Source organism: Columba livia, chromosome 2, assembly GCF_036013475.1.
Source record: "Columba livia isolate bColLiv1 breed racing homer chromosome 2, bColLiv1.pat.W.v2, whole genome shotgun sequence".
Classification (NCBI taxonomy): Eukaryota; Metazoa; Chordata; class Aves; order Columbiformes; family Columbidae; genus Columba; species Columba livia.
The window spans coordinates 745208-754707 of record NC_088603.1 but is presented as its reverse complement, the minus strand read 5'-3'; the positions used below and the strand labels follow the sequence as shown (position 1 = coordinate 754707).

General features: G+C 67.1%; 2 protein-coding genes across 6 annotated transcripts in view; both read right to left on the bottom strand.

The window, feature by feature from the left end:
* Positions 1 to 1402: 1402 nt before the first annotated feature.
* Positions 1403 to 4131, bottom strand: LOC135578775 (zinc finger protein 773-like). 5 transcript variants are annotated; one of them, XM_065055065.1, is made up of 4 exons: positions 3552 to 4131; positions 2825 to 2951; positions 2443 to 2550; positions 1403 to 2191 (listed from the first exon to the last, which is right to left on the bottom strand). In XM_065055065.1, exons 2-4 carry the CDS (start codon positions 2949 to 2951, stop codon positions 1578 to 1580), a joined length of 849 nt encoding a protein of 282 aa, XP_064911137.1. In that variant the 5' UTR covers positions 3552 to 4131; the 3' UTR covers positions 1403 to 1577. The 5 variants fall into 5 exon arrangements, with proteins under 5 accessions (XP_064911137.1, XP_064911138.1, XP_064911140.1 ...); XM_065055066.1 differs by having other exon boundaries at positions 3602 to 4131; XM_065055068.1 differs by having other exon boundaries at positions 1403 to 2188; positions 3552 to 4127.
* A 1653-nt stretch (positions 4132 to 5784) lies between these two features.
* LOC102084983 (SCO-spondin) overlaps positions 5785 to 9500 on the bottom strand; it is a 29804-nt gene continuing 26088 nt past the window's right edge. The window contains 15 exon segments of the mRNA XM_065055223.1: positions 5785 to 5933; positions 6012 to 6162; positions 6266 to 6396; positions 6528 to 6588; positions 6752 to 6847; positions 6934 to 7142; positions 7309 to 7473; positions 7543 to 7589; positions 7709 to 7854; positions 7951 to 8078; positions 8200 to 8373; positions 8439 to 8641; positions 8743 to 8881; positions 9087 to 9200; positions 9298 to 9459. Of these exon segments, the coding sequence (XP_064911295.1) occupies positions 5911 to 5933; positions 6012 to 6162; positions 6266 to 6396; positions 6528 to 6588; positions 6752 to 6847; positions 6934 to 7142; positions 7309 to 7473; positions 7543 to 7589; positions 7709 to 7854; positions 7951 to 8078; positions 8200 to 8373; positions 8439 to 8641; positions 8743 to 8881; positions 9087 to 9200; positions 9298 to 9459 (1949 nt within the window). The 3' untranslated portion in view covers positions 5785 to 5910.

The window sequence follows — 9500 nt, the reverse complement described above, 5'->3', positions numbered from 1 at the left end:
GCTACCCCAGTCCACAAAAAGGGCTGCAGAGCTGACCCTGGCAACTCCAGGCCTGTCAGCCTGAGCTCGGTGCCTGGCAGGGTTGTGGAGCAGATCATCCTGAATGGAATCACACAGCACCTTCAGGATGGACAAGGGATCAGACCCAGCCAGCATGGGTTTAGGAGGGGCAGGTCCTGTCTGACCAACCTGATCTCCTTTTATGATCAGGTGACCCAGCTGGTGGATGAGGGGAAAGCCGTGGATGTGGTCTATCTGGACTTCAGCAAGGCCTTTGACACTGTCTCCCATAATATACTCTTGCAAAAGCTGGTAGCCCATGGCTTGGACAAGTGCACTCTCTGCTGGGTTAAGAACTGGCTGGAGGGCCGGGCCCAGAGAGTGCTGGTGAATGGGGCTGCATCCAGCTGGCGGCCAGGCACTAGTGGTGTCCCCAGGGGTCAGGGTTGGGTCCGGTCCTGTTTAACATCTTTATTGACGATTTAGATGAGGGGATTGAGACCATCATCAGCAAATTTGCTGATGACACCAAGTTGGGAGGGAGTGTCGACCTGCTGGAAGGCAGGAGGGCTCTGCAGAGGGATCTGGATAGACTGGAAAAATGGGCTGGTTCCAATGGGATGAAGTTCAATAAGGCCAAGTGCTGGGTGCTGCACTTTGGTCACAACAACCCCCTGAGCGCTCCAGGCTGGGCACAGAGTGGCAGAAAGGGACCTGGGGGGACTAATGGATGGGAAGCTCAACATGAGCCAACACTGTGCCCAGGTGGCCAAGAAGGCCAATGGTGTCCTGTCCTGTATCCAAACCAGCGTGGTCAGCAGGACAAGGGCAGTGATCCTTCCCCTGTGCTCTGCATTGGGGAGGCCACACCTGGAGTGTTGTGTTCAGTTCTGGGCCCCTCAGGTCAGGAAAGAGATTGAAGTGCTGGAGCGGGTCCAGAGAAGAGCAACAAGACTGGGGAAGGGACTTGAACATAAGACCCATGGGGAGAGGCTGAGGGAGCTGGGGTTGTTTAGTCTGGAGAAGAGGAGGCTTAGAGCTGAGCTCAGCACTCTCTAGAACTACCTGAAGGGCAGTTCTAGCCAGGTGGGGATTGGGCTCTTCTCCCAGGCATCAGCAATAGGACAAGGGGCCATGGGCTTCAACTCTGCCAGGGGAAATTGAGGCTGGAGATGAGAAAGCAATTCTGTGCAGAGAGAGTGGTCAGGATTGGAATGGCTGCCCAGGGAGGTGCTGGACTCACCGTCCTGGAGGTTTTTAAACTGAGATTGGACACGGCACTTAGTGCCATGATCTAGTAAACAGACTGGAGTTGGACCAAGGGTTGGACTGGATGAGCTCTGAGGTCTTTTCACACACAGACCAGAGACCCAAAGGGTAAAGAAGACAAAGGTTATAACAATTAATATGCAGTGGCTACATGCCTTAGTAATGTTTCATTAGTACCAATTAGTACCAATCCCATAGACCCAGGGCATGTGACCATGAGGCCACTTCCAGCTGGCTGTAGGAAGCCTCCTCAGCTTCCTCCTCCTGACCAGGTGGCCTGTGCTCAACACCCCCAGCAGTGCCCCTTGTTAGCCTGTCCCCTGAATGTCACTCGGGGCAGCTGAAGGTCTCTTATGGCCCTGGATGCGCTGGTGCCTGTACAGGTTGCTCTTCCAGCTGAAGCTCTTGCCGCACTCACTGCAGGTGAAGGGCTTCTCCCTGCTGTGGACACACTGGTGGTTGGTGAGATTCCTCTTGCTCATGAAGGGCTTGGGGCAGTGGGCACAAGCAAAGGGGCGCTCCCCAGTGTGGATGTGCTGGTGGATGATCAAGTTGATCTTCTCCCTGAAGCTCTTGCCACAGTGGCTGCAGGCAAAGGGCTTCTCCCCAGTGTGGACGCGCTGGTGGCTCAGCAGTTGATCTTTGCGGTTGAAGCTCTTGCCGCAGTCGGTGCAGCTGAAGGGCCGCTCGCCCCTGTGGCTCCGCATGTGCACGGCCAGCGCTGCCCGGTGCTTGAAGCTCTTGTCGCACTCAGAGCACGTGGTGGAATTCTGCTCCAGTGGCCGGGGTTCCAGGAGGGGCTGCCCTGATGGGCCTCCCTGCATCCCACCCGGCTCGTGCACCCCCGGGAGCAGGGCAGCGGGGGCCGGAATCTGCTCATGGACAGACTCGGCCTCCTGCTGCGCCTGGACATCATCAGCTGCTGGGGAGGAGAGGCCGGGTCAGTGCTGGGGCCGGGACAGGCACGTGGGACCCCTCCCCATGGGCAATGGCACAGGCACCCGCCAGCCCCCACCCTTCCTGGCTGCAGGACACAGCTGACGGGGCAGCAGCTCCCTGCACCGTGGCACGGCACACAGACCTCACCGGGCAGCACCGGGCACCGAGCATCTGGGGCCAAGGGGACGGTGCTGCTGGAACCCCCCACCCCCACCGCAGCCCCCAAATACCCACCTGGCCCAGGGCTCTGCTGCCCCCGCCGCACCCCGGGGGGGTCTGGCACGCACGGCGCCTCTTCTCGCTCCAGCTTGCAGATGATCTCGGGCTTGACGGCGGCCCAGCCTGTGCGGGGCACACACACAAGCCCCCTCTCCCGCACTGCCACTCAAATACCCCATCCCATCCCATCCCATCCCATCCCAGCCCATCCCAGCCCCTCTCCCAGGACCGCTCTCCAGGACGCTGCCTGGCAGGGCCAAACCTGCCATCGCAACCACCACACCAGCGCTCGGGCAGCAACCGCAACAGCTGCATTTGCCCTTCCAAGGCTCCGGCTCAGCTAAAGAGCTCCATTCCACCTCCAGCCCAGCCCCACAGCGCCAGAGAGAGTCCTCACCCAGCGAGGCCACCAGCTCGCAGTTGTCCAGCATCACCTCCCGGTAGAGCCGCCGCTGCCAGCCCGCCAGCTCTGCCCACTCCTCGGGGGAGAAGTAGAGGGCCACGTCCTCGAACGTCACCGCCATCTGCAGCCACAAGCACACCCGGCTCAGGCAGGACTGGGGGGCGCTGCCTGGCCCGGCACCGGCAGCGCCACGAGCACGGCGGGGCTCTCCCCGCTTGCCCCCCTCTCTCCTGGCCGCCCCAGCGCCAGCGCCGCAGCTTGGGGACAGCCCCGAGCTGGCGCCCACGCCAACGGGCTCCCCCCGGGGGCCTCGCTCTGCTCCCCGGGGCCCGGCGGGCTCCCGCTCCTCATCGGGCTCTGCCGCGGCTCAGCCCCCGCCGCCGAAGGAGCAGAGAAACGGCAGCGCTGCTGAGGGGACCGGAACGGGACGAGAGCGGGACGGGAGCGGGACACCCCCGGCCGACACCCACCGCCCCGAGCCCGCTCCGGCCGCACCGCAGCCTCAGCCCCGGGGGCCGCAGCGCTGACGCTCCAGCGCAGCCGCCGGCAGCTCCCGGACCGGATTCCCCGACGCGCGGATCGGGAGCGCACGGCAAAGAACGGCCAGAGGCCTCCGGGGACACCGGCCGCCAACAAAGAGAGCGCGGCACCCCACGTCCTCAGCTTTATACTGAGTCTGCCGTGCGTGGCGTGGGACGCTCATTGGCCACTCGGGGCCCACCTGTGCTGTCCGCTCCTCCCCGCAGGCGCGGCCCTTTTCCGCCCTCTCACCGGCGGAACAGCGGCAGCTGAGCAGCGCCCTCGCGGTCTGGTGGGAGAGAGAAAAGCAGCGCCCTTTCTGCACACCGTTCTTGCCGGTGCCTTAGGAGCAGCTCTGAACACCGAGCGTGATCAGTTCCGGGAGAGACGCTGCCTGACGAAACGTGGCCAAGTTCAGAACGGGCAGTTCTGAGGAAGAAACGTAACTGAAAGGAGCGTTCACGGAAAGGAGAATGGGTTCCGTCCAGCCTAAAGCAGCACGGGCACACAGCGCCTTGCCCATCCTCTGCGTCACCTGCCAAGTGCCCGCAGGTCCCTGAGCAAAAGCAATGCCACGGGTGCTTTGTCTTTGCCGAGCAGGAGTGCCCCCGACCGGCTTGTCGGCCATTCCCTCTGGCCCAGCCCAGCCCAGGACAGGCTGATGTCCCGCTCCTGGCTGGGATGCAGCTCAAGGCTCCAGCCCAGCTGGGCTGGGGCTGCGCTTTGGCTTTGGGCTGCAAACAGCGTCGGTGCCACAGGGCGCGCTCGGTCCCGCTGGGCGGCGCTCGCACCGCACCGCGGGCTGTTCCGCTCCTGGGGCGGCTGCGCTCGGCCGCCCCAGCCAGAGCAGCAGCGCTTGGCTGCAGAGTCCACAGGAGGGAACGGCCTGAGCTGCAGCCGGGCCAAGAACTCCTGTTAGGAGACCCCCAGGGCAGCGGAACAGCAGCTGAAGCCCCATCAGCGGTGGGTGCGGGGGGGCCCGTGCAGACCTTTCCCTCTGTGTGCGATTCGGCTGCGAGCCAAGCGCTTTGTTCATGAATGTGATGGCCTGGGGGAGCTGCCGTGAGCTCTGCTGAGTAACTGCCTGTGTGGAGATGGTTCTGCTCCTCACAGGTGTCCTGTCCCACCAGAGGGGATGAGGGATGGATTAACTCTGAATGCCACAGGCACCCTGACTCAGCAGTTGAGGGTCATTAGAACCGGAGTGGTGAGACAGGTAAACTGAGGCAGGACATGGGGAAGCATCGCGTAATGTGCCAACCCTGTACCCAGCCAATGGGGAGCAGGGGAGGGAACTTGCGGCTGGGATTGGGGGAATATCAACAGCCGCTTTTTGCCCTCTTCAGTGTGTGCTTACCGTTAGGTTGAACACCCGCTTTGGCAAAACCTTTAAGACACTCCGTTTTGCTGAGCAGTCATGCCTGGGCCTGTTCTACTGGCAAGACAGTCGCTTCCTACACCCGCATCCCCATTCCTGATGTCTCTGTCTCGGAGCCTCTCAGCCTTGTCACGCTTTGGAGTCAGTGTCTCCGGGTTGTTCAGAGAGCCCATCCCTGTGGCCCCCCAGCACACGCCCACGTCTCGTGTCCCACGTCCCCGCAGACTGCCCGTGTCAGCACCTCTCGCTAGGCTCGGCCGCCGTGGGCAGGTTTGTGTGTGGGGGTGCCGGGGGAGATCTCAGAGCCGGTTGTAGAACAGACACCAGCATCTCCGTGTGTGTAGGGGCTGAGGAAGCCCGGGGGATGCCCGTGCCGTCCATGCAGATGTGCACAGCTGTTGCACAGGCGGCAGCTGGCCCAGCCCCAAGGCCCCTCGGCCCGAGCGAGGCTGCAGGGTGCGCAGGAGACGCGGCCCCAGCCCAGAGCCTGCCCTGCACTGCTGGGAGACGCTGCGGAGGGACAGAGGGATGGACAGAAGCTGCTGCATTTCCGTTGCTTTTGGATTTCTCTTCCCTAGAGCTCCGTGCTAAAGCCCTGGCAGCACCGTCCCCATTCCCGCAGCGCTGAAGCGAAACGAGCAGCAAGTCCCGCTCGGTCTGGGTTGTACCAGACCCCTCCGGGGTGTGCCAGGGGCACCAGAGACCTGGGCCAGGTGGGTGTTTGGGGGCTGCGGTGGGGGCGGGGGGCTACAGCAGCAACTCCTTCCCAGTCCCTTCTGGTCTCTCTTGAGCTCTTCCCGGTCCACCCCGAGCCCTTTCCCACCCCTCCCGCCTCCCACCATGAGCCCTTCCCGGTCCCTCCCAGGTTGTCCCCGGCTTGTCCCGGTCCGCGCAAGCCCTCCCCGGTCCCCTCTGGTGTCCCTCCGCCCCGTCCCGCCCCCGTCCCCTTCGGTCCTCTTCCAGTCCTTCTCGGTCATTCTCGGAGTATCTCTGGTCCCTCCCAAGCCCTTCCCGGTCCCTCCCAAGGTTTCCGCACCACCCGGTCCCCCCCCAGCCCCTCCCGGGGCCGGACACGGGGGCTGCTCCCGCAGGTTTATTGCAGATCGGGACAGGGCCTGGAGAACCGGAGCATGCCGGCGGGGCCGCCACTGGGGTTGGGGGGGGCGTCCGGCCGGGGGGATGCTCAGCGCCGGGAGAAATCCCCGCCTGCAGGAGAGGGGGTGAGAGGGACTCGGGATCTTGCGGCCCTGGGCGGTCCTGCCCCACCTCGGCCCCCCCGCTCACCCTGGCAGCTGCTGCACTGGCAGCTGTGGATGACGGGCAGCACCACGGGCTCGGCCCGCCCGCCGGGGCAGGGCAGCTGCAGGACGCGGACGGGGCTGGCGGGGTCCAGGCGGTAGCTGCAGCACTCGCAGAGGCTCTGCAGGTACGGCTCCTGCCCGAGGGACGCGCGGCTGCTGGGGGGGCGACACCGGGCAGCCCCCCTGCTGCTGCCCCCCAGCCCCGGGCAGAGCCCGGCCGAGACCCCCGGTGCTGACCTCGGGGGTGACGCTGGTGCGGGAGCGGCAGCGCCCGGCGCAGTAGCTGACCTCGACGGCGGGCAGGGCGCAGGGCCCCTTGGCGATGGTGCGCAGCTCGGTGAGGCGCCGGCACATGGAGGACGGCTCCTCTGCAACGGGAGGACACGGTGCTGGTGCTGCCCGTGCTGCCCGCGCTGCCCCAACGTCTCCCCAGCAGCGTGGGGCCGAGGCCGCGGGTCCCGAGGGTGCCCAGCCCCGCCACGGGCCGCGGGGACCTTACCCGGCCACTCCTCCCGGCAGACGGGGCAGCAGCTGCCCGGCTCCCGAACCTTCACCGCGCCCTGCCGAGACGGTGCCCTCATTCCCCGCCCACATGTGCCCCCTGCCCACGGAACCCCAGCCCGCACACGCCCCCTGCCCACATGTGCCCCTCCCCACGAGTGCCCCCTCCAAGTGATCCCTTCCTTCCCCCCCAAAGCGCCCCCAACCCCAAGCCCCCCGCACCTCGGGGCAGCTGAGGGGGGTGCAGCCGGCGGTGCAGGCAGCCTGCCCGTCGATGCAGCGGCACGTCTTGCACTCGTCCTGCCACTCGCTGCCAGCCTGCCCGACGGGGAGACACGGCTCAGCCCGGCGGCGGTGCAACGGGACACCCCCCAGCACAAGGGGCACCCCCTGGCGCCGCTCACCTGGTGCAGCTGCCCCCGGTGCCAGCATTCGCAGAGTGCGGCTGGGACGCAGTGGCCGGCGCTGTTGCGGTAGTGGCCGTGCCGGCAGGCGCAGCCGGGGGACAGGGACGCGCTGCAGTTGTGCGGCAGCTCGCTGGAGATGTCCTGGCAGCTCTGCTCGCAGCTGACCGGTGTGCTGGGTTCCTGCCAGCGCTCGCCCGTGGGACAGGCTGCACGTGCCACAGGACACGGCATTGTCACCATCACCGGCACTGGCACCACCGCGGCGCAGGAGGCAAGGATTGTTGCCTCCGCCCTGGGCTAGCACCCTGCAGGTGACAGTTCTGTCCCCTCCCTTGCCAGCTCCCGGGGTTGAGGGACTGCGGGGGGACTCACGGCAGTCGGGGAGGCTGCATGGGGTCCGGCGGGTGGGGGGGCCCAGGCACTCTGCCCCCTCATAGAGGCGCTGCTGGAGCGGGAGCCGGTGGGAGAGCCGCTCGCCTACCCCGCATGTCACCGAGCAGGGGGACCAGGGGGACCACGGGGACCAGAGGCAGTCCACTGTGGGGACGGGGTGAGAACTGGTGGCTGCGGTGTGGGGACTACGGGACAGGGTCGAGAATCTCTCACCATCACAGTCGTCCTGGGAGCAGTTGAAGGCACCGCGGATGCAGACGCTGCAGAGAGAAGGAGGGGTCAGAGCCCAGCCAGCCCCCGCTGAGCTCCCAGCACCCCGGCTCAGCCACCCGCATGGGGTGACCCGCCGCAGGGTGTCGCCATGGGCTGCGGCACCCACCAGGTGTTGCAGCGGTGCTGGAGGCGGCTGCCCGGGGCGTGTTCCTGTTGCTGCTGCGCCTGCGAGAGGTTACGGGCCCCGGGCAGGGTGGGGGGAAGCCGGCAGCGGCACAACTCGGGGGGGACACAGACCCCATCCTGCAGAACCTGTGGGGCACCTGGCGGTGACCAGGAATGTCCCCTCCCTGGGTGGCAGTGGGATCCCTGGGGGCTGCAGGGGAGGCTCGGGGAGCCCAGCCATACCTGGCCGAGCGGGCAGGCGCAGCCAGGCTGGCATGTCTCCGGCAGACACTGTGTCCCCAGGTGGAGGTGCGCGCAGACACGGGGACAGGCGTTGGCACAGTCCCCGTAAACCTGCCCGCTGGGGCACTCTGCGGGGTGAGGAGGGGGTGACTGCAGCACGGAGCCCCCCCGTCCTGCGGCACAGCCGGCAAAGCTGCAGCTCCCTGGCACCCCAAAGGCCAACCCCAGCCCGGCTGAGACCCCCCCTACCCGGTGAGCAGTTGCGGGCGTTGCAGACGCGATGCAGCAGCAGCGGCTGGAGGGGACACGGTTCCTCCCGGGGCCCCGGCCCCGGCAGCAGCTCCCGGCGCCGCTCGGAGGTGCCCCCGCCGCAGCTGGCACTGCAGGGGCTCCACGGGGACCAGGGGCTCAGCCGGCAGCTGGCTGCGGGGGCAGCGCGGGCTCAGCATCGTGTCACCGTCCCGCCGTCCCGCCGCGGTGGCACTCACCAGGGCAAGGCTCTGGGTTGCACTCAGCCGTCTCCTCCGTGCCGGCAGCACCGCAGGGCACCCCACCGGCGCTCTCCTGGCAGCCACGGTGCCGGGTCGTGTTACCGCCGCCGCAGCTGCGGGAGCAGGGTCCCCACGGCGACCAGGGTCCGTAGGAGGAACACGCTAGGGCTGGGCATGCGAAGGTCCCGTTCTTGCAGGTGCTGCACCAGGAGGGACGTTGGCATCAGCATCCCACCCCCAGGCTGTGCCATGGGGCGCGGCTGTCCCTGTCCTGCCACCGCGTCCTCCCCACGGCACTCACCAGTTGTGACAGTCCAGCTCGGCCGCCTGTCCCGGCCGGAGCTCCCGGCTGCTGTTGGCAGCGGGCAGCCCGCAGCGGCATTCGGCAACGGGCACGCACTCCCCGTCCTGCAGCAGCTGCCCCGGGGGGCAGCGGCACCCTGCGGGGGCAGAGAGGAGCAGGTCTGCACCCATGCGTGCTGCGCGTGGTCCTGAGCCCCCAGTGGGCGGCGGGACAGGGTGTGGGTGCACCCATGTGCCAAGGTGCAGCCGGAGCTGTGGGGCAGGGAACGTCACGGCTGCGATGGGGTGTGGGGCAGGGGGCTGTGCTACATGGTGGGAGATGCAGCGGCGGGGAGCACGTACCCGGCTTGCAGGGCCCCTGCAGACACTGGACGTGGGGCCAGAGGTCGGCGCAGGCGCGGGGGCAGCCGTCGGCGCAGGACGCGAAGACCCGGCCCCGCTCCCCACACGTCTCCCCTGGGCGCGGGGCGGGTGTCAGAGTGCACAGGGACACGGCACCCACCGCGCCCCCTCCACGGTGCACAGGGACGCGGGGGTGCCGGGTAGGAGTTACCTGGGCAGACGTCGGTGTTGCAGCTCTCGGTCTGGGAGTGGGCACCGCGGCACAGCCGGCTGCCCGCCGGCTGCTGGGGCTGGCGCTGCCGCAGGCGGAAGCCCCCGCTGCAGGGGTCCCGGCAGGGCCCCCAAGGCCCCCAGGAGTTCCAGAGGCAGGGGTCTGCGGGACACGGGCGTCACCTGCCCCGCGGGGCACCCCCG